The following is a 27,031-nucleotide window of genomic DNA, read 5'->3' as shown; positions in this document are numbered from 1 at the left end:
CCTTTGAGGCGCTGCATGGCATTCATCAAAAAGGGTACAGAAACAGTACAGAATTTTATAACCCTCTTTCTCAGATCTGCAGGAAAACATGATGTAATCTCAAATCCCCACGCACACCTGGAGAGAAGATTAAACCAAAATTAACCCAGAATTCCTAACAACCTAAGAAACAACACAGGAAGAAGCCCAGAGGCACAGGGGTTACGGTAAGTGCTGAAGACCAGACAGTGACGGGATTACTTTGGTGGGGAAGTTCTCCTTTCTCATTGCTTCCTAGACCCACGAACCAGATGTGCCAATAAATGTCCCCTCGGAGGTGTGAAAGAACCTTGGGGAAGGAATTGCCAGGTGAGAAACAAAACAGGGAAAGGGTTTAATCCACCCTTTCCCACCCACACCACACATCCCCCAGGAAAAGGGTGGTCTTGCTTCCTTTATACCTTTACCAATCCTTCCCAATAACGGGAAAGGAAGGGTGGGATCTGCTTACCTCTCCAAGAAGCTTCTAATATCCTAGGGAAAAGAGAAAGACCTCAGTGCCTGACAGGGGCCACATTCTGAAGACTCCTATGGGGGGGGATGCATTCTGACTGAACCATGTGACCAGCTGGGGGTGGTCTGCCCCAAGGACAGGGGGCAGAATATAATACATACATACTGAAATTTGTCCTCAGCTTTTCTCCCCAATGGGGAGAAAAGACGCTTCCAACATTAGCCTCTCCTACATTCTTTCCTCTCTCTGATCCGGAGAACCGGGTTTGATTCCCCATTCCTTCATATGAGTGGCGGAGGCTAACCTGTTGGACTGGATTTGTTTCCCCACTCCTACACACGAAGCCAGCTGGGTGACCTTGGGCCAGTCACGCTCTCTCAGCCTCACCTACCTCCCAGGGTGTCTGTTGTGAGGAAGGGAAGGTGATTGTAAGCCAATTTGATTCTGCTTTAAGTGGTAGAGGAAGTCAGCATATAAAAACCAACTATTCTACTTCTACTAAAAATTGCTAATCGTCCTGTTATTATTTCCTGGTTCCTAATCTTGGTGCTGCAAGCGAAGAAGGATGGGGGAGGAGAGAAAATGCTCTTGTTCTTGGACCATATGAATGTAGCTAGTCATAAAAATCGATGTTCTTTTATGGCAAATAAACTTTCTGGTAAGAATGGTAAAAAATAATGGCAAAAAACAGCAAGGATTCCCAGACATGAAATACCTTTCCTTTCCTTTTATCCCTTAGAAGCTCCTTGATCAATTGATCTTGAGCAGCATATATCTAATGTTGGAGGGATATAAGGACTGAAACAAATCTTGCCACTGACAATGTAGCCTTGGGGTCCCTATCACTTAGTAAAAAAGGCATTATGTTAGTCACAGAGGCATTGGATTTGTATATTAAAAGGGGGGAAATATAGTGCGATCGAAGTTCCTCGTAAAAGCGGCATTCCAAAAGGGCATGGGCTAATGTGTCAATAGAGCCAGAAGAGCAAGGGCAGATCCTGTCTGAGTATGGTATATTCAGAATTCTGCCCTGCATTACCATAGAAGGGTTAGCCAAGCAAAAAGCTCTACAGAGACGAGGGGTTGTTAGATAATATGTATAGGCAGGCAAACTACGTGGAGGGGGTATTCCGAAGAACTGGGATGAACAGACACGACGAGCACGAAAAGTAGTGCTGTTATAATCGAGCTCTTTAATGCGCTTTTTAATTTTGGCAAAAGCTTCAGTTTTCCCAAGATCTGATAACATATCCTGCGAGAAGCCCAACAACGCCAGTTTCTCATCTAAGATTTTTTGCCATGAGGATTTAAAAGGGTCATGCTTCAGAGAAGCTAGGAACCCCTCAGTGCTAAAGCACAGTTTAAGGTGTAGTTTAAAGGCAGCCAACCACGCCCTAGCTTCAAGTGACATTTGGCCAAACTCGGAACGAAGAGTAACGCCAGCAACACATCGAGGGGCATTTAGGAGTTTTCGTAAGAACTGAAGCAGTGGACGATCTATAGATTCATTGATGACTGTAATCCAGATGACAACACCAAAGAGGATAATTGGGGTAATTTTCAGGTTAAAAACCTGAATAGCCCCTGGAATATATTTGCCACCTTTGGTGTGAAAAAAATTGACAATAGCACCAACCCCAGGTTTAATTTTGTTGGACACTGCTTTTTGATGGGCATTCCGATTTAGGTTACGGGGAAAAAGAATGCCAAGGTAAACAAACTCCTTGACTTGGTCAACCTCAAAGCCATCTAATACTCAGCGAAAAAGAGGCATTTTTCTCCTCTTAGTGAAATACCTACAAGAGCAAGCCTGCTGGCAAACCCACGTTTGGCCTAAGCCGAACAGCAAAAAGCCAGAATTCATGCAGTACCTTTATTTGGACCAACCCAATGAAACATACCAGTGTGGGTTGATCCTAATAAAGGTACTACACAGATTGCGTGTTTGGCTGTAAACAACATGTCCTCGAAAAGGGGCCAACCAAGTGCCTCTGGGAAGACCACAAACTGGGTATGAAATCAAGAGACGTCTCCGTTATTAAACAAATAATGAGAGCCAGTCAACGTTGAACAGCAGCCTCAAGTGCTAAACCAGGAGTGTCAAACGTAAGGCCTGGGGGCCAAATCCGGCCCTTTGAGGGCTCTTATCTGGGCCTCGAGCCAGCCAAGGCAACCCTCTCAGTTTTGATTTGGGTTGGCCAGCCCGCTGTGGGCTAGCCAGCCGAGGTAGCCATCCCCCCCACTCTCGATCTGGGCTGGCAAGGCATGGCCTGGCCCAACTGACATTCTTGTCATATCCGGCCCTTGTAACAAATGAGTTCGACACCCCTGTGCTAAACAGTCTACACTGTGTGGACTACATTGACATTTCCCTTGTACAGGGATCTCTGGAGATACTAGAACTGTCTTGGATAGATGGAGCCCCCTTTGTTTTATGTATGAGTGAAGGAGCCTGCCTTCTCACCGAGGGGAATTCTAGACTGTTCCCACCTTCATCTCACCTGCAGGAGCTCGCTGGCTGGCTGCTGAATCTTCTCCTCCATCTCCTGGATGAGGCTGTCAAGAGGAGCGAGTCCCATGAGGAGGTCGGCCACTTGCTCGTCTCTTTCTCTTTTGACCTCCTTCTGCAGCTCTTTCATCTGGTCCAGGAGAAGCTTCTCTTGTTGCTCCAGGACCTGGCACAACCCTCTGAATTCAGCCACAGCCTTCTCCTTCTCTTCTTCCATGTGTTTCTGCAGAAAGCAAATGAAGAGGAGACGCAGGTAAAACACAGGAGGTACAGTAAAGTCTCTGTTGCATCAAGCAGTACATTGTGAGACTCGTAAAGCAGGGATCACTGACATGGCACCCGTGGGTGCCGTGGCGCCTGCCAACAGCTTGGCTGGTGCCTGTCAAGTGTTTGTAGGAAGTAGGCTGGGCCAGGTAAGGCTTTGGCCCAGCAAGGCTTCTGATTGGCTGTGCAGATCTTTTGTGAATGTTGTTTTGGCAGCAGCTGCCACCACAGCACAAGAACCTGCACTGTGTTACTGAAGTTAAGCTTTGGCAATAATTTTGTGGCAGGCTCCACCTTATGTGGCAGCCACTTGAACACATGAAGCTTCCTTATACTGAATCAGAGACCCTTGGTCCATCTAAGTCAGTATTGTCTACTCAGACCAGCAGCGGCTCTCCAGGGTCTCAGGCAGAGGTCTTTCACACCACCTACTTGCCTAGTCCATTTAACTAGAGATGCCAGGGGTTGAACCTGGGACCTTCTGCATGCCAAGCAGATGCTCTGCCACTGAGCCATGGCCCCTCCACTTTCTGGCAGCCATTTTGTTGCTGCGCCCTCCATGCCAATTCCCAATGTGCTCACAGAGTCAGCAAGGTTGGGGACCCCTGCCTAAAGGAAGGGCACTTCCAATTTTTCCAAGGGATTGCATCAACATTTCACAAAGAAAACAGTTTTGTGAAATCTTAGAAGGGGCTAAACTTAGCATTGACCTTCATAAAGATTTTCACATTGGGGGAGCAAGTAGGGTTGCCCAGCTTTGGGTTGGGAAATACCTGGAGATTTTGGGGGTGAAACATGAGGGGGGAGGGGGGGACTTCAGTGGGATATAACGCCTTCAAGTCTACCTTTCGAAGCAGCCATTTTCTCCAGGGGAACTGATCTCTGTCCCTAGGAGATCGGTTGTAATCCCAGGAGATTTCCAGCCACCACCTGGAGGTTGGCAATCTTAGGAGCAAGCTATTCCAGCTAATAGGCATGCTAAGGAGGAAGGCTGCCCAGTTTTTGAAACCTTTGCCATTTTATATTTAATTTTAACCATTTCCCTTTATTAAGCCACTTAATAAATGATAACCATCTTCAAGTGCTTGAGGGGCTGTCACATAGAAGATGGTGCCGAATTGTTTTCTGTTGCCCAAGAAGATCGGACCAGAACCAACGGGTTGAAATTAAATCAAAGGAGTTTCCGTCTAGACATTACGAAGAATTTTCTAACAGAGCGGTTTCTCAGTGGAACAGGCTTCCTCGGGAGGTGGTAAGCTCTGTCAGAGTAACAAGTTGCCCATAATAATCTGACAGAGACAGCTGACAGGTAGCTGTCAGATCAGAGGCATCTAAGCTGATGCAAGAGGCAGCAATAGCCTTGCAGATTCTAGGGTGAACTGCAACTAATCGGTTTGAAGCAGTAAGGATGATGTAATACTGAAGCCAGGTCTACAGGTGGCCTTATTGGTTCAGGTGCTGAATTGTATGTAAGCCTATGTAACTGTAACTCTGTGTTGGGAAGTTCGGTGGAGAGAAGCGTACGTGACTGTTTGTCTTTTATCTGTGCACTGTAAATTAAACAACACTGTTTTCTATAAAGCAAGGAGTTCTGGTGGTGTGTCCTAGATAACTGCTAATTCGCCTGCTTCCATGTCAAGCTCTCCTTCCATGGAAGTTTTTAAGAAGAGGTTAGATGGCCATCTGTCAACAATTTTGATTCTTTGACCTTAGGCAGATGATGAGAGGGAGGGCATCTTGGTCATCTTCTGGGCATGTAGTGGGGGGTCACTGGGAGTGTGAGGTGGGGGAGGTAGTTGTGAATTTCCTGCATTGTGCAGGGGGTTGGACTAGATGACCCTGGTGGTACCTTCCAACTCTATGATTCTTACAAGCATGTCTTTGCCTTCATTTTCCATGTGCACTTTAGACTCCAGAATATCCTCTCTCTTCCTTCTCAGGTTATCCAGAGAGGACTGCAGCTCTTCCTGGGAGAAAGAGAAAGGTTTAGTTTAATTGCTCATGTCCAGCCTCTATATTTTGTGTGCGTGCTCTGAATCCTTCTCCATCTTGGTCTACAGAAAGATCCAAAAATGAAACTATGTCCAGTTGAATCACTCCTCAACAGTGTGGGGAATCCTCCACCCCCAACTAGTGACCAATCGCTTTTTTGGGTAAACCTTTGTAGAGTTTTCATCAGAGCAGACAATTCCATGCTGGGTTGGCCATATTGCCAAATTATGTGCTTCACCCAGGACCAGAGATAACAGAAAGAGAGTAGATTCTGGGCAACCCTGACTCAGCTATCAGACCTTTGCCAGAATAGACGCTGGTTAATTCCTGAAGTCTAAAACCAGGGGCCCCTCAAGCTTTTTGAGTGTGTAGACGCACCTGGAATTCTGACGCAGGTGGTGAGCACAAAATGTCATCGGCAAGAAGTGGTAAAAGGTAAAGGTGTCCCCTGTGCAAGCACCGGGTCATTCCTGACCCATGGGGTGACGTCACATCCCGACATTTCCTAGGCAGACTTTGTTTACGGGGTGGTTAGTCAGTGCCTTCCCCAGTCGTCTACACTTTACCCCCTGCAAGCTGGGTCCTCTTTTTACCAACCTCAGAAGGATGGAAGGCTGAGTCAACCTTGAGCCAGTTACCTGATACCAACTTCCGTTGGGATCGAACTCAGGCAGTGAGCACATCTTGGACTGCAGTACTGCAGCTTAACACTCTGCGCCACAGGGCAAGAAGTGAAGCCAACCACAAACCGTCAAGGTTATGCACAACTCCCATAGTAACTCGCCAGCATTTAAGGCAGGATTTAACAGGGTGACTTCTAATCTGCACAGCCAATCAGAAGCACTGCTGGGCACAAGCTCCACCTGGTCCTGCCCACTTTCTATAAAAACACTTGGTGGGCACCACGAAAGGGGTTGTCGGGTACCCTGGTTTAAATATTAACCATTCTTACCTTGTATTCTAGGGCAGCCTCTTCTACAGGGACCACACCATGGTTTCTGTGCTCCTTGGAGAGCCCACATACCACACAGATGGAGATTTCATCTTCTTTGCAAAAGAGTTTCAGGGGCTCCTGGTGCTTCGGGCACTCCGGTTCGCTCGGTCCTGCCCCCCTCGCTGCCGGCAAGCCCAGCTGCTTGGATATTTCCACCACACTCACTAGACACCTGTTTGGCTTGAAGTCCCTCGCCACACCCTTTCGGCACTGAGGGCAAATGGCATCCTTGCCAGGCTCCTCCCAGCTTCTGATGATGCAGGTTTGGCAGAAATTATGCCCACAGTCCAGAGTCACTGGCTCTACAAAATAGCCAAGGCAGACGGGGCAAGTCGCTTCGTACCGAAGCCTCTTCTTGGGACTCTGAGCATTCATCACTTCACCCCTGCAGAGCAACAGTAAGGGCCTAGTGTCCTTTATTCAGTGCTCACAACTTGCCACACCTGAAGTAAGACCAGGCTGTCTTCTCCCTGGAAGCTCAGAAGGAACACGTTTCCAATCTGAGAAGAAAAATAAGAGAGTTATCAGTTCCCCCAGGAACAGAGGGGCACCTTTAATGATGTTGCTTTCCTGCCCCCCATCTGTAAAGTGGGGGTTTCTTCCCACCCCAGCAGCTACAAAGAGCAATTTTGCATGTGTGTGAAGAAGCTGGGAGAGCGAAGCAGAGGCACCCAGAAGTGAAAACACTGGCATATTTAAGACTGACTACCTTCCCCCACAATGAGACACATTTTAGCATTTTCCCACTTCCTGCCCCCTTTTTCTAGTTATCTAAATACTTTATTTCGGTTATAGAAAGCTTCTTTTTGTACCTAGTTTTCCAAGACACGCAGAAATTACCCACAAATTACCCTGCAAATAATAAAAAAGATGAAACAGATTTTTTTTAAGTCACTTGCGCAGTATATAGCAATCTGTGAAAAGGTTCAGGGAACAGGAAAATAACTAAGCAGGTAGGCAGATCAGAGCAAGGGAAACACAGCTCCTAGTATGTTGATTAGCACAGAGTCTAGTGTGACCAGATAGATCCTATGGGTTCTAATCCAAACTTGCTATGACTCTTATTGGTTGATATATATTTTTTGTCAGTCACTCTATGCTTGCCTAACATATCTCACAGGATAACATGCAAAGGAGATCCATGCATGCCACCACTTGGAGGGAGGAGAAACTGCAAAAAACAAATACTGATTTCTCAGAAGAGAAAAACCCAAATGCAACAGTAGAAAAAAATCCTTTATTTGAACTAAACAATCATCAACAGATACTGAACAAGCTTTTAAGTTCCACAAAAATAGATTTGCAGTACCTTAAAGACCAACAGAGTTATTGCAACAGCATCATTCATGGATTAAATCCCACAGCATTAGATGCATCAAGTGAATCCTAAAACAGGAGATTTTATCTATCAACACATAACACAGAAAAGGACACAAAAAGCTACAGGCCTAGATCCAGCACAGCATTTGGATCCATTCCTCCCGCAAAGCATAACTTTCTCACCCACACAACTTCAAATGCCCCTTGAAATGCTGCATTTTGTGCTGCAGTGCTCCGCAAGTGGAAATGGATCCATCCACAGGAAAGCTCTGTCCGCTATAAGGCAGTCTATGACACCACTATGCAAAACTCAAAAGTATCCAAGATTACAGGTGGACACTCATAACATCTGCAGTTGGCAATAACACAGCCTCCCTTAACAAGCGAACGTAACATGTGTAGTACAAGAGGAAGGACATGCCTCTATTAAGCCCTAGTCAATACAACAAACCTTAACTTTAGCTCAGCATTTCTACACTGGGGTCTATTAACAAAGGAACTTTGAAGAGAAAGAGGGATTGTCCTGGTAGACGTGTTCATACCCCAGTTTCTAAATGCTACTCTCTTAACATCACATTTGGGTGATTACTTCAAATTGACATCAAAGTCTAATGAAGATAGTACTAGTCTAGGAGAGCTTTTACCACAGTAGGTTTTTAGGGCATTACAGAACTGTTCTTGCCTCCACAAACCAACCTAGTTACCCCCCTCAGGATTCAGAGAAGATTTCTGGGGAGCCTTTAAGCTTATTAATTACTTTGGGACATTAATTCTGTTGTAGCATAAAGGTAGGAAACTGCATGGTCCCCAATACCAATTCTTTGAGGAACAGAAAGCCCCACGAAGAAGGGCTAGAGACGTTAGTATCTATCCAAATTAACACATACAATACACCAAAATAAACAAAGGGGACCTATAACCATACTTTGACCCTGCCCTGGATGACCCAGGCTAGCCTAATCTCATCAAATCTCAGAAGCTAAGCAGAGATTAGTACTTGTATGGGAGACCACCCAGGAAGTCCAAAGTCACCTGTGCAGAGGCAGGTAATGGCAAACCTGTTTGTATCTTGCCCTGAAAAAAACCCTGCAGGGTTGCCAGGAGCCAGCTGCAACTTGATGGCAAATTACACTCATGACTATACTTGGAATGAAGGCCTAATCTAGGGATGCAGCAACATGAGTAATGGAATTAGGATGTATAATTCCAAAGTGCAGGCACTGAGAGGCCCATTTCTAAATGCTCCCACATATAAAGACTCCCTGCAGCTAAAGAGTTAGCTCACCAAGGGGGGAAATGTCCCAGTTTATCTCTCTACCAGCTGTGCTAACTTGCCATTTTCAGAAGACTAGCAATGAAAGAGAATTTAAGAAAATGTACTATCTCCACTGCAGTCTGCAGTAATGCAGTTCCCTCCCTACTACCTCAGCATACTACAAATTCTTTCTGCTGCATTGCCTATACCAGGTTTCAAGAGCACTGAACTCAGTGGAACCAAGCTGTATAAAACAAACCCATAGGAGAAGGCTGCAAACTGCCTTCTTTTTCTCTACTTTACCTGCAAGTCCTGCCCAAGGAACACCTTACAGTTATTCTGATCAGTGCAAGTTGACTTCAAAACAGGCTTCTCGGGCACAAACACCCACCAGGTAGAACACTAACAAACCAAATTGACTCAAGCAGGAGCTTAATCAGGTTGCCGCGCCCCATCTACCTTAGACACCTGCAGAGGGGGCGGTCCCAACTCCACAGGGCAGCCAATAAGATGGAACACTGCTTTCTTCCCTTGTCCCTCTGGAGAGTTCATTGTGTGGATTGCGCCAGTGGAGCCACAGACACGAGAAACAGAACGGAGCTGAGATTTTTCCGGCTTTGTTGCGAAACTCCCACTTCTTGGGCTACGGCTCAATCTGAGAGCGCTGAAGTTAAGTTTGGGAGAAATGAAGGCACGGAAAATGCAAGTGGTTCTCGGTGCAATCTTTGCTTAAACGGGAGAAAGACAGCTTGTGAGTCCAGAAAAGGGTTAAAACAATTTTAAAAAGAGAAAGCGGGAACAGAGTATGGCAGACAGGAAAGGAAAAACAAATTTATCCAAATCTCAGGAAGAGAAGAGTGTAGACCTGTTCACAAGTTACTGTGAATGCACGCACAGTCCCCGTACAGTGTACATTGTTCTTTTTACATTCAGTGAGTAATTCTCACATTACGCTCTCAACAGATGTACTGCTGAACGTGCAATTGAAACCCTCACATTTATCCAGATACTGGTCCCTGAAACCCTCACATTTATCCAGATACTGGTCCCCGAAACCCTCACATTTATCCAGATACTGGTCCCCAGTTTTATTTGTAAAGTGGGCGTACGTGCAGGCTGTATGTGTTCTCGCTGTGGCATGTGAACAGAGCTTATGGGGTGGTGTCTAAACAAATAGCCGCTTTACAGAGATCCACAAGGAAGAGGTAAATGAGTTGCGCTCACCAGTGTGCCACGTGGACCTGGAAAGCTTCTCTGTCGGTGTCCCATCTGAGGCTGCTTCTCTTTCTTCTTCCTCCCCAACAGCGAATGTGACTCAGGATCCAGACACAGCTCCTCCTGTTTGAGGACCAAAAAAAACTTGCGAATTGGGAGAAAAAGTTCAAGACCTGCCTGACAATCCTGAGGGATTCCAGGACTTTTTGTGTCTTGTCTGAGCTGTGAGGGATTCTCAGCTGACCAGGATTACTGAGAAGTCATTGTGGGAGGTGAAGAAGAACAGGTGAGGTGGCCAGAAAGTCTTGCGAGGAGAAAAGACTCATCTCTCTTAAGAAGAAGAAGAGTTGGTTTTTATATGCCGACTTTTTCTACCTTTTAAAGGAGAATAAAACCTGCTTACAATGTCCTCTCCCCGCACAGACACCTAGTGAGGCTGAGAGAACTCTAAGAGAGCTGTGACTAGCCCAAGGTCACCCAGCTGGCTTCATGTTTTGGAGTGGGGAAACCAACCTGGTTCACCATATTAGAGTCTGCTGCTTTTAAGCACTATACCATGCTGGCTTTAGTTTTGAGGAAGGGATTTGGGACGTGGAGACCTGGTTGGCCACCATCCTTCTGATGCCCTTCTGAAAGTAAGTGGAGAGCTGAAGAGAAATGCTCAGGTGACTACAGAGTGCAAGCAGCCTTTTTGGATGCAAGAGCTGACTCGCTTTGCATGTTCTCCACAGGTTTCTTCTCTGGAGAACACTCCCCCCCCCCGGCCCTATTTTGGATGTGTATGGACAGCCACCTCAGACTCCCTTCTGAAGAGTTTTGCTTCCCACCAGGATCAATTTAATTTTAATTTACTTAATTCATTACCTCTCCCTTTTCCCCAGTGGGAACCCAAAGCAGCTTACATTGTTCTCCTCCATTTTATCTTCAAAACAACAACCCTGTGAGGTAGGTTAGGCTGAGAATGACTGGCCCAAGGTCTCCCAGTGAGCTTCCATGGCAGAATGGGTTATTTATTAAGGGACTGTGTAAATGAAGAGCCTGGGCCTTCCAGATCCTGGTGAGAAAAGGCCTCAAAAATCATGGCCTGAAACCAGGGTTGCCAGCATCCAGGTGGGGCTTGAAATTCAGTTGATCTCCAGACAACAGAAACCAATTTCTTCTCCTGGAGAAAGTGGCTGCTTTGGAGGGTAGACTCTACAGCATTTACTGAGGTCATGAGCACATGAAGCTGCCATATACTGAATCAGATCCTTGGACCATCAAAGTCAGTATTGTCTACTCAGACCGGCAGTGGCTCTCCAGGGTCTCAGGCAGAGGTCTTTCACATCACCTACTTCCCTGGTTCCTTTTAACTGGGGATGCCGGGGATTGAACCTGGGACCTTCTGCATGCCAAGCAGATGCTCTACCACTGAGCCACAACTACAGGTCCCTCTCTTTCCCAAACCCCAAGTCTCCAGAAATTTGCCAACCTGGAGCTGGAAACCCTATCAGTGAGAATGAAACATTTCTAAACACCCCCCCCCCCAAAATCTTAAAAACAAACAAGAACCAACGCCACAGCGACCACCGAGGAAAAGAGCAAGCTGGCCATAGTGAGTGTGTTTGAGGTGGGAAGATATCTCCTTTCTTCACAGTCTACTGGTTCTACAGGCACCTTGACAATTTCACCCAACTTGGTGTGTCTCATGCTGAGGAGTGTGTGGAAAGGCAGAGAGCTGGATAGATTTATGATTGGCAGCTCTTGGGTTGGGAAATTCCTGGACATTTGGGGGAATGGAGCCTGGGGGATGTGGGAGTTGGGGAGAGGAGGGATCTCAGCAGTCTGTAAAACCATACAGCCCACTTTCCAAAGCTGCCGTTTGCTCCCCGGGGAACTAATCTCTGTAGCCTGAAGTTAAGTTGTGATTCTGGAAGCTTCCGACCACCACCTGGTTTTATCCTCACAAGGATCCTGTGAGTAGGGATGCCAGGTCCTTCTTCATCATCGGCGGGAGGTTTTGGGGGGAGCCTGAGGGGGGAGGGGCTTCAGTGCCATAGAGTCCGATTGCCAAAGCAGCCATTTTCTCCAGGGAAACTGATGTCTATCGGCTGGAGATCAGTTGTAATAGCAGGGGATCTCCTGCTACTACCTGGAGGTTAGCCAACAACATAAAAAGAGCACTTCCGTGCTATTACCATATGGTTTGGAAGTCAGCACGGAGATATTAGTACAAATGTGGACACAGTAAAATTGTGTTTAAACATGTAATGAACCAAGGTGCAGTAATACATACAAGGAACACATACAACTATATACAAATGTACAGATATTATTCTAATGCAATCTTTATGCAAAGAAGTTTTCTATTGTAGTTGTAGTAAAATTCTTTAAAAAGTCCATAAGGTACTCCTATAAATTCTCAAATCTTCATGGGAAGACAATGGCTGGGGGACGGCCGTTTCAAGAATATTTCTTCAGCCCCACTTTAATTCAGTCTTACAGTATTATACATCACATACTCAGTTAGCTGGTTCCCGTAGGATACTCCTGAGTGTAGTAGCTACTCGGGAGTATCCTACGGGAATTAAAGTGGGGCTGAAGAAATATTCTTGAAACGGCCGTCCCCCAGCCATTGTCTTCCCATGAAGATTTGAGAATTTATAGGAGTATCTTATGGACTTTTTAAAGAATTTTCCTACAACTACAATAAAAAACTTCTTTGCATAAAGACTGCATTAGAATAATATCTGTACATTTGTATATAGTTGTATGTGTTCCTTGTATGTATCACTGCACCTTGGTTTATTACATCTTTAAACACAATTTTACTATGTCCACTTTTGTACTAATATCTCCGTGCTGACTACCTGGAGGCTGGCAACCCTACCAGTGAGGGAAGTTAGGTAAGTGTGCTTTGAGGGACAGCAGAGAAAACCAGCTGATATCGAGCTTTCACATACCACAAGGTCGGGATTCAGAATATTCTTTTGACAAGTGGATTTTCGTGAGCCACAACTTGCACCAGTTCATTCTCTGGCTGTTTGATTCCACGGCAGCAGAGATGGTGAGCCATTTCCAGGAACAGAAACTCCCTGGACCACAGAGAAAACGAAACTCACTCTGCTGCTCTGTCTCCCAGATGCTGGCACGGCCATGGCTGCTGGGGGTCCAGTGAAAGAGCTGTGCGAGGAAGCCACTTGCTCCATCTGCCTGGACTATTTCAGCGATCCGGTGACCATCGCCCAGTGCGGCCACAGTTTCTGCCGGGACTGCCTGACCCAGAGCTGGGGGGAGTCCGGGGCAGAGGCTTCCTGCTGCCCCCAATGCAGAGGCGCAGTCCAGGAAGGGCTTAGGGCCAAAACGCATGGTCGCTTTATCCTCCTTTAATCTGTGTTTTAGCCAGGATCGAACCCACATTAGGCGAAACGCATGCGTTCCATCCTGGCTGAAACAGGGATTAAAGGAGGGTAAAGCGACCAGGCGTTTTCGCCCTTTGACTCTTGGGGAAATTCTCTGTAGATTCTTTCCAGTAAGAGATTGTTCATGTACCGGCATTAATAAATGCAAAATTGCATTCATTTTAGGATGCAGCAGTTTGGTTGCACCATGGCTGTAACTCTGCCTTCGGATTGTGTTGTTTAGTCAGCTTTGTGCTAGCTGTGAAGAGGTCTTCCAACCATTTATAAGTCGTGGTATCCAAAAACCCTGGGGGTTACCGCACTTGTATTCCCAGCGATGCATTAAGAGTTTGAAAATGTTATAAAAAATACTGTTCTCACTTTGTTTGTTTGGCCGCTTTAGTTGTGAAGACGTCTTCCAACCATTTATAAGCCGTGGTATCCAAAAACCCTTTTAAAGCGATGTTTTTTATAACATTTTCAAACTCTTAATACATTGCTGGGAATTCAAAGTGTGGTAACCCCCATCGCTTTAAAAGGGTTTTTGGATTCCACGGCTTATAAATGGTTGGAAGACGTCTTCATAGCTAAAGGGGCCAAACAAAGTGCGAACGGTATTTTTTATAACGTTTTCAAACTCTTAATAAATTGGTGGGAATACATAGAAAGTGCGAACAGTATTTTTTATAACATTTTCAAACTCTTAATACATCGCTGGGAATACAAGTGCGGTAACCCCACCTAATTTTCAAACTCTTAATATGTCACTGGGAATACAAAGTGCAGTAACCTGACTAACCTGCACAGAGGGACAGAAACCAGGAAGTAAAATGAAGCAAAAAAAATTGTTTATTTTGGGCATTAGGTAATCACAGAAGCTGGAAAGGTGAGAGTTTGTGAGAAACACCAGAAGCCCTTGAAGCTCTTCTGTGAAGATGATGATGCCCCCATCTGTGTGGTCTGTGATGGATCCAAGGAACACAGATTCCACAAGGTGATTCCTCTAGAGGAGGCTGCCCAGAAGTATAAGGTAGGAAGTCTCTGTGATTAATGATGGGGGAAGAGCTGTTTGTTTCTTCTTCTTCTTCTCTGTTGGGTCTCCCGTTTAACACTCTGGGGAAACTCGTCACAGGTTCTACCTCCAGACTCTGGGCCCAAATGGGGAGTAAAAATTTAGAGGCTATCTCTTGGTTCCTCCAGTCTCTGCTGTTCCTCTCCTTCCTCCTTAGTGCAGCTTGGATTTAGGCTGATGTTGGAACACTCACACACTTCTAGTCTTGCTGTGTTGACTTTCCACTGGGCGGATTGGTAGGGTTGCCAGATCCCTCTTCGCCACTGGTGGGAGGTTTTTGGGGCGGAGCCTGAGGAGGGCGGGGTTTGGGGAGGGACTTCAATGCCAGAGAGTCCCACTGCCAAAGCGGCCATTTTCTCCAGGCCAACTGATCTCTATCGGCTGGAGATCAGTTGTAATAGCAGGAGATCTCCAGCTAGTACCTGGAGGTGGGCAACCCTACGGATTGGGCCACTGAGCTGTCAGGTGTTGCAGCTGAGTCACTGATCGGAGATTTTACTCTCTTCCCTCACATTGTTTTCCTAGTTTAAATAATGTCTTTGGCACAGCTGTGTTTCCCATGAGGAGGCAGGGAAAACACTTTTATGATATGCAAATACCCCCCTATGCAAATGGGAGGGGGAGTTGGGAGAACTGGGAGGGACATGTAAACCTCCTCCCCAGCAACATGGCCTAATCTGTGTTCCCTTCTCCGGCATTGTGTGTAACATTTTATAACCACAGAATCCTGTATTTATATCCAGTTTGGCCCACAACATTTTGATATTTATACCGGCCTGGTGTCAGCAGATCTTGAGGTGGGGCAGATGTCCGGGTCCAGGACTTCTGGTAGGGCCCACTTTCGCTGACCTCTACCAACACACCTTCTGTGGCACCTGTCTATACCTGTACACTCCTGACTAGCATCACTAAAGAAGCGCACGTGGGTTGTGTACAGTGGCACTCCAGGAGGCAATGCCACAGCACTCCCAGCTGCATGCACTGGCCAGTGCTGTTGGGGAAAGAGTGTGCAGGTGGTACAGGCAACTGAGCATGCAAGTGGCAACAGGACACAAAGGGAGGTGGGGGCATGCAGTTGTGGGGATGGAAAGGAAGGCATGGGGGTGGCCCTATATTTATATATTCTATTTAGCCACAAGGAAGACACCTTGCCCCCCTTCTATTATTTTTTTGTGCCATCAAGTCACATCTGACATATGGTGACCACTGATGGTGTTTTCAAGGCAAGAGTTAAGCAGAGGTTGTTTGCCATTGCCTGCCTCCGCGTCACGCCCCTGGTATTCCTTGGAGGTCTCCCATCTAAATACTTAACCAGAGACGACCCTACTTAGCTTCTGAGATCTGACGACATCAGGCAAGCTTGGGGCTGTCCAGGTCAAACCCCGCCCCCCATGTGCACACACAAAACCCTGAGCTCTGTTTTCTCTTCAGGGTAACATCTGCAGCTTCCTGGAGAATTTGAAGAAGAAGAGAGCAAAAATTCTCGCATTTAAATCAGATGTAGTAAAGGAAAGCCAAAACCTGCTGGTAAGTATCAGTGTTGCTGGGAAGCAAACCAATATTTGGGAAAGCAGAAAAGCCACGTTTCTCCAAACATGTGTCGTTTAGAATGACTTGCTGTGCAGTCCTAAAATCCTTCTCAGCCCATTGATTTCAGTAGACATAGAAGATTAGGATTGTGCATTGGATTTCCTGCAAGTAATATTCATGGAATTAATAATGTTGCCGAAATGTGTAATTACCTTGTTTTGTACATGGACATCCTGTTCATAATGTTCAACTGTATCAAATCAAAGGCCATTTGTGCAAGATGATCTCTCCCAGCTGAGAATGTTAAATTGGATTCTGTACATGTCCAGTCAGCATCCAACAGATAAGCCATCCAAAGCCAGCTGATCTGGCGACAGTTTTTTTTAATGTTCACCATTGCTCTTAATAATAAAGTAACAGCTCTCTTGACGCTCAATTAAAATCTGATGAGCATCTTTTTTTGGTCAACTACTTGATGGTTTCTTGCCAAGGTTTTGTGCGATCCTAGTCTTCCATATCTAGAACTCTTAATCCCAAGTAGTTTCAGAGGGTAGCCATGTTGGTCTGCAGCGGAACAGCTCTATTCAAGTCCAGTAGCACCTTAGGGATCAACAAGATTTTCAGGGTCAAAGCTTTCTTTGGTATCTTACAAAAGCAGCTTTGACCCTCGAAACCTTACACCCCCAAAATCTTGTTGGTCTCTAAGGTGCCACTGGACTCCTTCCCATATGTGTTTCTTTGTGGTCACCATCAGTTAAATCTCTCAGAGACTGTCCGTCATGGGTGGTGCTCTAGGATGAGAAACTTTTATGTGATCCAAGCCCATATATTTTCCCCTGTTGGGAAAGAGGGGGCAATGTGCAGAGAGAATCTTAGTGTGTGGGAGCAGAATTTCGATCTCCCGTTTTCATCCTCCATGGCTTCATTTTGCAAAAAAGGGGGACAGGATAAAACAGAAAACACTCAATGAGAAAGGAGCCTGACTGAGATTCAGAAATACTTTGGCCATAAGGGAAGACCCATTTGAATCTTTCAGAAACTCTTTTCATGCTGATTCATGGCGTGATCTCTGAGAAGTCAGAAGCATCCTTGCTATAAGATTCTCATAACTTACTCCTGCATTATGCAATGATAGACTGTCAGGGCAATCTTAAAAACAATTCCCTGGGATTAAAAAGGTAAACGTCCCCTGTGCAAGCACCGGGTCATTCCTGACCCATGGGGTGACATCACATCCCGACGTTTACTAGGCAGACTTTGTTTAAGGGGTGGTTTGCAGTGCCTTCCCCAGTCATCTTCCCTTTACCCCCAGCAACCTGGGTGCTCATTTGACCGACCTCGGAAGGATGGAAGGCTGAGTCAACCTTGAACCGGCTACCTGAAACTGACTTCCATCAGGATCAAACTCAGGGCATGAGCAGAGCTTGGACTGCAGTACTGCAGCTTACCACTCTGTGCCATGGGGCTCTTAAGCTCCATTAAATAAAAAGGGGGTAACATCTGAGTAGACCTCTTAGGATTGTTCTTTGCATTTGTGATATGGGCTTGCTTTCCATTGGCTTGTTGCAGAAGCAAACAAAGTCAGACAAGCAAAAGACAGTGGCTGAGTTCAGACAACTACACCAGTATTTGGAAATGCAAGAGCGACATCTGCTGTCACAGACGGAGGAGCTGGAAAAAGAGATTGTGAGGGAAAGTGATGAGGGCCTGGCCAGACTCTCCAGGGAACTCTCCTCTCTTGAAAGCCTCATCCAGGAAATGAAGGACATGATTAAGAAGTCTCCTAGTGAACTCCTGCAGGTAAGAATGTGGTCAGAAGAGAATTGTCCATGGCTCAGTGGAAGAGTCTCTGCTTTGCATGCAGACGGTCCCAGGTTCAGCCCCTGGTATCTCTAGTTTAAAAAGATCATGTAGTAGGAGATGTGAAAGCTCTGCCTGAGGGTCTGATTCAATATAAGGTTGCTTCACGTTCGTTCATGTGTGAAGAACTTAAGTAAGAAACATATTAGGAGAAGCCTATAAACTTCTCGGTTTGTCTGGATGAGGGACCCGTTTTTTTGGGGGGGGGGGGTGAAAAACTGCTATACTTTCACAGGTAGCCCTGAGTCAATGTAACTTGCTCATGTAGAGAATCAAGACAATGTTGTTCCCAAACGATTGCATTCCAGTTTTTTCTGTGTTGTCCCTCTATTTTTTTAAGACCTAGTTTGGGTGATTGTGGACCAGCCAAGAAGTGATGATGCCACCAGCAAGAGTGGTGTCTGGGGCAGTTGGTGATGCCCCATTCATCTGTATTGCTTGCCTTTTAGGCTAGTGTACCTTTGGCTAGTGTAGTAACACACTATCCACACTCGTGCCTGTGCCACAGGGATGAGTATTGCAGGACAATAATGGGGAGGGGTGCATTATGTCCTATGTTGGGCCACAGCAGATTGCAGAAGAGCAGTATCTCAAACAGCGCTAGAGGGCCCTGATGCTTCTGCTAGAGTCTTCCCATCTTGCAACTCAGTTATGCAATCCCATCCTCATATCCTTGCTCATGCCCTAGAGCAGGGGTGGGGAACCTCAGGCCCGGGGGCCGTATGCGGCCCCCGAGGACATTTTTTGTGGCCTTCGGGAGTTCCGGTGCCCTGCTGCAGAGGTGGGGCGCAGGGCGGCCCTCCAGAGGGTGTTTCTGGCGCCACTGCTTACAGTGGGGCTGCGGCGCCCTTTGGACCTCCTCTCGCCGACTGTCGGCTGTTGAGCAGCGAGAGGGAGGGGGAAAGAGGCTGGCGGCTCCTGGCGGCAGAGCATGCATGCAGGAGCCAATCGGGCTTTGGGGGGGGCCCTTTTGTGGACTCTGGGGAGGAAAGGGCATGGAGTCTGGGGCCCGGTCGTGCGGGGCTCTGTGCGCCACTGGGGGGGTGTGTGGGCAGAGGAGGCTGGGGCCCGGTCACGCGGGGCCAGCGTGCGTGTGTGTGTGGGGGGGAAGGCTTTTCTCCCTCTTTTTCTGTCACTCTTTCTCCTTTCTCTCCCTCTTTTTCTGTCTCTTTGTCTCCCTCCGTCCTTTTCTTTGTCTCCCTTTGTCCTTTTCTTTCTTTCTCCCTCTCTCTCCATTTCTTTCTCCCTTTCTCTCCCTTCCTCCCTTTTCCTCTTTCTCTGTTTTCCTTCCTCCCTTGCCGATCGACTGTGGGCTGCGCCCCCCTTCACCTTGTTTGCTTGGGCGCACTGCTGGCTGCTGGGACGGGGAAGGGGGGGCACCCTGCAGGCCTTCTCTGTGTGGCCTCCCCTGGGGTTGCCAACTTCCAGGTGGTGAAGGAGAAAAAAGACACCTCTGTACTATTATCAGGAGGATGAGAAAACCAGTACAGGAGCAATGCTGCTAACAATGCCAATATATTATAGCTACATATACACTTTACAGTATGTGGTAATGAAACCACCAACAACACATACATTCAGTACAACAGTGGATGTACAAAGCTATAATATATTGGCATTGTTAGCAGCATTGCTCCTGTACTGGTTTTCTCAACCTCCAGGTGGTGGCTGGAGACCTGGCAACCCTAGCCTCTTCCCCCCCCCACCGGGAGATCTACACCTGGTTTGGCCCCTGAATGATGTCATAAATGTGCAAATGGCCCTTGGCAGGAAAAAGGTTCCCCACCCTTGCCCTAGAGATAAAGGAGTGAAAGCTCTCATTCACTCAGTGGCTATGAATTTGCCTAGTATCTTCCTAGAATGTCCTATCACGGAGACCGAGTTTCCTCTTCTATCTTTTCCCTCCAGGATGTCAGAAGCACTTTGCAGAGGTAAGTAGACTCCACTCATGTCCTTTCATGGTTCTGGATAGGATGTGAAGAACTGGAAGATTGATTTTGATTTGGTTTTAGACACCAGCAAGGTTTTTGGGGTATGAGCTTTAGAGACCAGCAAGATTTTCGGGGTATGAGCTTTTGAGATTCAAAGTTCCCTTTGACAGATCTAGTTGGGCTTGAAAGGTTAAGCTGTTGGAATAGCTACATTTAGGAGAGAAAATGGAAATAAATCCCCCTGCATATGAGGAGAAACTGAAGAATCAAAAGGTCACCCAATTAGTTGAATGGTTAGATGGAGATTTAATGAGCTTCTGCACAGTGCAACCCCAACACTGTGACCACTACACCACAGTATCTTCTGCTTACACTTGATGTTGCAAGGTAGAAGGGGATGTAGGGTTACTACTTCTGGAGGAGACTTCATGAAATCCTGTGTACTTTTCTACACTAGCTTTATATCTATCATTTCCTTCCTCCTCATTCCTTTACTTTGCTCCACTTGGGAATTTAGGATTGGATAGATAATGGACTAACCTTAGTTTTCTGTAGGTTTGAGGGGAAGGAGAAATTTGAGACTCCAGTGGCTTTTCCACCTGTGCTGAAGTGGAAGATCTGGGACTTATGGGATATCAGTTCCTTCCTGAAGGGTGTCATGAAGCAATTCAAAGGTAATGAAGAATTGTTGCAATTGCACTGAATCTTTTGTAGGGTTGCCAGGCCCCCACTAGGGTTGTAGGGTTGCCAAGGGTGAGGGATCCCCTGCTTTGGTCCCCCTCCCCCTGGTGCCATTCAGCCAGCCGGTGGGGGTTTTACCAGCCCTAAATTGAGGCCTCAGCCTGGTCACTGTCAGCTCGATGGTGTCACTTCTGGAAGTGGCATCATCACATCATCAATGACATGGGAGATACTCTGGTATTTGGGCAAAACTCTATGGTTAAAACAATGTCTACCATAGAGTTTTTGCCCAAATACCAAAGCGTCTCCCACACGGTCAGTGACGTGATGACATCAGTTTTGGAAGTGATGTCATCACACCAACAGCAACCAGGCTGATGCCTTAATTTATGGCTAGTAAGCCTTTCCACAACCCCCAGTTGCCAGGGGATACCTGGCAACCCTAGTCTGTTGCTTCATACAGGGTATTATTGTGCAGAAATAGATTTGTGGGATTTTATGTTATAGCATCCTGTTCTGCCCCATGGGTTCATGGGAGTGGGGAGTGATGCCTTCCTAGAGCAGGAGTCAAGGATCTGGGTACCAGACTCCCCTTCAGGATGTGCCCAGTCCACCTCTGCCTGAACTACACCATCTCTCTCCTGAACTATTAACGCCTCCTTTCTATCTCTCTTCTTCACTCCTGTGTCTCCGTTTTCTCTCTGCTTTCTGCCTTTTTTACCCCCTTTCTATCTGCCTGCCCTTTTAAACCCCAATGTATCCTGTGCCCTGTCTTTTGGTTCTACCACTTTTACCCATCTCTGTCCCTCTGGCCTTCCCTTCCCTATTGATGACTTCAAAATGCCCAGTGTGAGACCATGTGGACCCCAATATTGATTGCTGCACCCAACTCCATGACAAAAATATTAGCATCTGTTTGTTTCAAATTAATTTGTTGAATGGGGACGGAATACCTTCTTGTTTTCTTTTTTTAACTATGTTGCAACCTTTTCCATTTAATTGAATGGTTCAGTCCACTTACATAACAAGAAACAAGTATGATTTTTATCGCTATCCATTTTATGGATTGGATCCACCCATCTATCACCAGGAGACATCTGCAATAGCCAGTTTCTCACATTCCCATTCCACAGCAGGCCTTTCCAATCCTGGGAAATAGATTTCTGGGGTTGAAAGATTTATGTAAACTCCTTGTTCAATTAAGAAGTTGGTTTTTATATGCTGACTTTCTCTACCTTTTAAGGAGAATCAAAGTGGCTTACAATCTCCTTCCCTTCCTCTCCCCACAACAGACACCTTGTGCGGTAGGTGGGGCTGAGAGAGTTCTGAGGGAACTTTGACTAGCCCAAGGTCACCCTAATGGCTTTATGTGGAGGAATGGGGAATCAAGCCCAGTTCTCCAGATTAGAGTCCACCACTCTTAACTACTACACCACACTGGCACATTGGCTATCACTTACAAAGCTATTCATGGCCTTGGAACCTCATATCTGCGAGACCACCTATCCCCCTATGCCCCACCACGATGGCTTTGCTCATCAGAGCAGGGCCTTCTGCAGGTGCCAACCTGCAAATGGGCAAAATCAACAACTGCCTGTACATGCCTCCTCTGTTGTGGCCCCAACTTTATGGAATGGCCTGCCTGAGGAGGTCAGGATGGAAGGCTCTCACCCTCCTGGCTTTCCACGAATTATGCAAAGCTGAATTATTCAAGAGGGTTTTTCTATACAGGCAATAGGGCTGTACCTTAACAAAATGGTTCTCAAAGATGCTTGGGTAAAGAGTTAGGGACTGCGGATTATGCTACTATATATCTTCACACCATCTATCACTGTTAAGTAGGATCCTGTTATGTAAATATTAGCATTGTTTAATGCATCATGTTAATACTTATGCTTTGCTTCAGCTCTGTTTCAGATGTCTAGTTAGTTCCAGATTTTTACAATCCAGCCCCTATCTCATTGTACTGACTTTGTATAATCCGCCTTGAGTCCCAGTGAGAAAGGCGCACTATAAATAAATAAATAGAATAGCCACATGGGTTGGGAAGCTGCAGTGGGAAGAGGGGAAAGGACAAAACAAACACACACACCCTTTCAGCACTTTCTAAGCCTACTGTTAAGAAACCCAACTCCCTTCACCTAACCAGAGTATCAGGAAGTATATCTGCCATTTATTCATTTAAAAAAATTAATGTGCTCCCTATCCCAGAGATGTGCTCTGGGAGCTCACAACATAAGTACATTCAGTTAAAATTAAACTCAGTCAACAGTAAAATAAGCAGCAACTAAGAGCTGCTAAGCTGTAGCGATCCACCATAAATGCAAGCTTCATAAAACTAAGTTTGCAGAACATTGGTCACAAAAACCCTTTAAAATGTTAAACTGCTCCATTAACAAGTGTGGTGCTAGTGAGAGAGCCCTGTTCAAGGAGACAGTACTTCTGATTTTATATTGTAAGCAAATAAGAGTTGTGGAAGCTTTTTCCCCCACCAGAAAGCTTTTTACTTACTACTTTGGTTGAAAAAAATATGCTTTGTTAGGAAGTGATTTGTTTTAACCCTAAGGGTGTGGTGATTATCCTCTGTTTTTCTGCTTCCTCAGATGCTCTTGTCTCCGGGCTTCAACTGCAGAAAGGTACATCTCTTTTATGCACTAGCCCTTCTTTCTTCCTAAACTGAACTGCTTCAACCACAATTGCTGTGCTTCTGGTGGATAGTGCTGTCAAGTCGTAGCCAGATCATGGTGACCATGTAGGGTTTTCAAGGCAAGAGATGAACAGAGGAGGTTTGCCATTGCCTGCCTCTGTGAAGCAACCCTGGAATTCTTTAGTGGTCTCCCATGACTGACCCTGCTTAGCTTCCAAACTCTGATGAGATCAGGCAAGTTTAGGCCATTCAGGTCAGGGCCCTGTGAACACTGAAGCTGTCTGAAACTGAATCAGACCCTTGGTCCATCAAAGTCAGTATTGTCTACTCAGCAGCTCTCCAGGGTCTCAGGTAGAGTTCTTTCACATCATCTACTTGCCTAGTCCCTTTAACTGGAGATGCCAGGGATTGAACCTGGGACCTTCTGCATGCCAAGCAGATGCTCTACCACTGAGCCACTGCCCTTCCTTTCTATGGAAGCATTTTCCAGTCATGAGATTATTTGGATATGTTGTTTCTCTCAAAAACTAGAGCTCCATGTCCCACCAAATGTTTTGTCCTGAGAAAGCCTCTAACGTTTTGGTCTGGGTAGTAGAGAAGGTGAACTCTGAGGGCATGAACCATGTCTTTTTTCTTCTTATCAGCCCTTTTAAAGGACAAAGGCCTATTATGCAGGGGACATTTCCCCACGGTCACCTCCCTGACTGCTTCAGGGCTTCCTGTTATGTAAATATTGGAAACCCTGGCCTAGAAAATGTTCCTATTTGTAAAGATGTTCCTATTTGTAAAGCAGCAGCTTTCCCTTATTAATTACCAAAAATGATGGATACCAAAACAGGTATTAGCCTTAGTCGTGTGTGAGTTGAAGGCCAAAACCAGAATCTTTTCAGCAAAAAAGCCATTTTTAGCAGGGTTATGAATGATGTGATTCCAGGATGCTTCCACCCAGGAACAAAACATCAACAAATACCATCCTGTCAATTCTGCTTTGGTCCTGAGACACCCTCAATGGAAGTCACAGATGGCCAGGTCACACATGGGGTTTCAAGGAACCATATATTCTCTTCCATTCTCCCTTTCCCACTTTTCCCAAGCAGCTAAACTCGGTGTATATTTTAGCTTCCTTTCCTAGGAGATTCCTTGAGTGACATGCGAGGGCCAGTTTACATCCTTTAAACAGCTAATTAAAGATTAGCTCAGGGTTTTGGAAGAAGATGTTTGCTTTTGTCTTTCAGTATCATATTGAGATTTTTCCCATGATATTTTCAGATCTGCTCCTTCTTCAAATAAAGAGAGAGTCTGGAAAAAGGGATGGGGCATCCCTGTCCTGAATGTAGCCCATGAAAGTCCTTTTGATTTGAGAGAAAATGTCACTCCTGGGAGAGCTTATGAATCCAGGAAAGGGTGAAAACTAAAAAGAGGAAAGGGGAACAGACCAATACTTAACAGATTAAGAAAGTAGGTGGGACACTAGTCATGGCGTCAGGTGAGTCTGATGTGACTGTCAGTCTCTCCGCTGATTCAGCTTCTCTTTGTCGCCTCATTTCTCCCCAACAGCAATGGTGACTCTTGATCCAGATACAGCCCATCCCTTTCTCATCCTGTCCGAGGATCGGAAAAGCATCAGAGAGGCAAAGGAATGTCAAAATGTGCCCAGTAATCCTGAGAGATTCGCCATCTTGGTTTCTGTGCTGGGATGTGAGGAATTTACTACAGGCAGATATTTCTGGGAAATCACTGTGGGCCAGGAAGATGAATGGGCTGTGGGGGTTGCCAGAAAGTCTGTGAGGAGAATGGAAGGGGGCATCTTTAATCCTGAAGGAGGGATCTGGGCTGTGGGGAAATTGGGTGGTGGTTATGTGGCTCACAGTCACCCTCAGAGGTGTCTTGGTGTGAAGGAGAAGCTCAAAAGTATCCGAGTGGCTCTGAACTGTGCTGGGGGGCAAGTGGCCTTTTTCGACAATGACACAGCAGCCCTTCTGGACGCATTCTCAGGAGCCTCCTTCTCTGGAGAGACCCTCTTGCCCTTCTTTCGAGTTCGTGAAAAGGGCTACCTCCGACTCCCTTAAGGAAGTCACTTTAAACCGGGATCATTAATTTTAAACAAGTGCCTGAGATCTCCTTTTATGGCTCTGCAAATGCCTGGCCAAGTTATCAGTCATCTCAACTGATATAACTAAAATGGATTCAGTTTTTGTCCCCTTCATCTCTCAAAGTACCTTTTTTATCTCCAGCTCATTTCTTAAAGAGAAAATAACTCATCTTCTGTATTAATAAAGGTTCTGTCTCTCTGTTCATCTTTCTGTAGCAGGCATAACTCCTCCAAAAATAAAGCTAGGCCATTGGCCACTGGGGAAAAGGCAAGGTATGATATATGTTAGTAATTTAATTTCAGCTGCAGTTTGCAAAAGAAGGATAATCTCTGTTGCTGTAGCTTCATCCAGTATTGCTGCCACTCTTTTGGCAGGAGGCAAAACTGCTCCTTCAGTATTCTTGTGTGTTTGTGTGTAAAGTGCCGTCAAGTTACAGTTGACTTATGGCGACCCCATAAGGGGTCACATAAGTCAGCTGTAAGAGACTAACAGAGGTGGTTTGCCAGTGCCTTCCTCTGCATAGCAAGCCTGGTATTCCTTGGTGGTCCCCTGTCCAAATACTAACCAGGGCTGACCCTGCTTAGCATCTGAGATCTGGCGAGATTGGGCTAGCCTGGGCCATCCAGTTCAGGGCTCAGTATTCTTAGCTACCCTTAATATGGCAAGTGTAGAGGGCTATGGGGTTGGTGAATGGAGCGAGTGGGGGCAGAGCCCCTAATTCCTAAATAATTAAAAAGGTAAAAATCTCCTGTGCAAGCACCGGGTCATTCCTGACCCATGGGGTGACGTCACATCCCGACATTTCCAAGGCAGACTTTGTTTGCGGGGTGGTTTGCCAGTGCCTTCCCCAGTCATCTTCCCTTTACCCCCAGCAAGCTGAGTACTCATTTCACCAACCTCGGAAGGATGGAAAGCTGAGTCGACCTTGAGCCGGCTACCTGAAACCGATTTCCGTCGGGATCGAACTCAGGTCGTGAGCAGAGCTTTTGACTGCAGTACTGCAGCTTAACACTGCGCCACGGGGCTCTTAAATAACAACTACCCTGATAAAAAGGCAATATTCTAACCAGACCACCAGCCTTCCTGCCTCTGTGATCATCATTCATTTGCCCCCTTGACTTCTGCCAGCCGTGAAGAATTTTTAAAATTCATTTATAGCCTGCATGGTGTAGTGGTTAAGCGTGGTGGTTTGGAGAGGTAGCCTCTGATCTGGAGAACCAGGTTTGATTCCCTGCTCCTCCACATGAGTGGTGGACGCTAATCTGGTGAACTGGATTTGTTTCCCTACTCCTACACATGAAGCTATCTGGGTGACCTTGAGCTAGTCACACTCTCTCAGCCCCACCTACTTCAAAGGGTGTCTGTTGTGGGGAGGGGAAGGGAAGGTGATTGTAAGCCAGTTTGATTCTTCGTTAAATGGTACAGAAAGTCGGCATAGAAAAACCAACTCCTCCTGCCTTTCTGAGACTCAAGGTAGATTACAGTTAAAAACAGGAAGAGTAATAGAACATGTAGAACAGCACTATAAATAGATTACAAAATTAAACTGTGATAGTATAATATGAACAGAGCAATGGAAACTACTCAAAATTTCATACACATTACTTGTCACCCTATTCCTCTTACAAAAATACATTCCTGAACAATTCTACACATTCTTTCGAATGATAGAAGTGTGGGAGCCCTCCTGGCCGCCTCAGGTAAGCCTTGGAGAAGGACCATGTCATCTGCTTGGCATGCAGAAGGGCCCAGGTTCAATCCCTGGCATCTCCAGTTGAAAGAAAATTGCAGTAAG

At 46.2% G+C, this 27,031-nt stretch overlaps 1 protein-coding gene across 1 annotated transcript; it reads left to right on the top strand.

Annotated features, from left to right (window-relative positions):
• Positions 1–13,177: 13,177 nt before the first annotated feature.
• Positions 13,178–25,212, top strand: LOC130472884 (zinc finger protein RFP-like). The gene is made up of 7 exons (XM_056844369.1): positions 13,178–13,324; positions 14,288–14,452; positions 15,926–16,021; positions 17,594–17,824; positions 19,793–19,815; positions 20,371–20,489; positions 24,701–25,212. The coding sequence occupies exons 1-7, from the start codon at positions 13,178–13,180 to the stop codon at positions 25,210–25,212; spliced, it is 1,293 nt and encodes a 430-aa protein (XP_056700347.1).
• Positions 25,213–27,031: the final 1,819 nt, after the last annotated feature.

This window comes from Euleptes europaea, chromosome 1 (assembly GCF_029931775.1).
Source record: "Euleptes europaea isolate rEulEur1 chromosome 1, rEulEur1.hap1, whole genome shotgun sequence".
NCBI classification, from domain to species: Eukaryota; Metazoa; Chordata; class Lepidosauria; order Squamata; family Sphaerodactylidae; genus Euleptes; species Euleptes europaea.
This window is presented reverse-complemented; position numbering and strand designations above follow the sequence as displayed.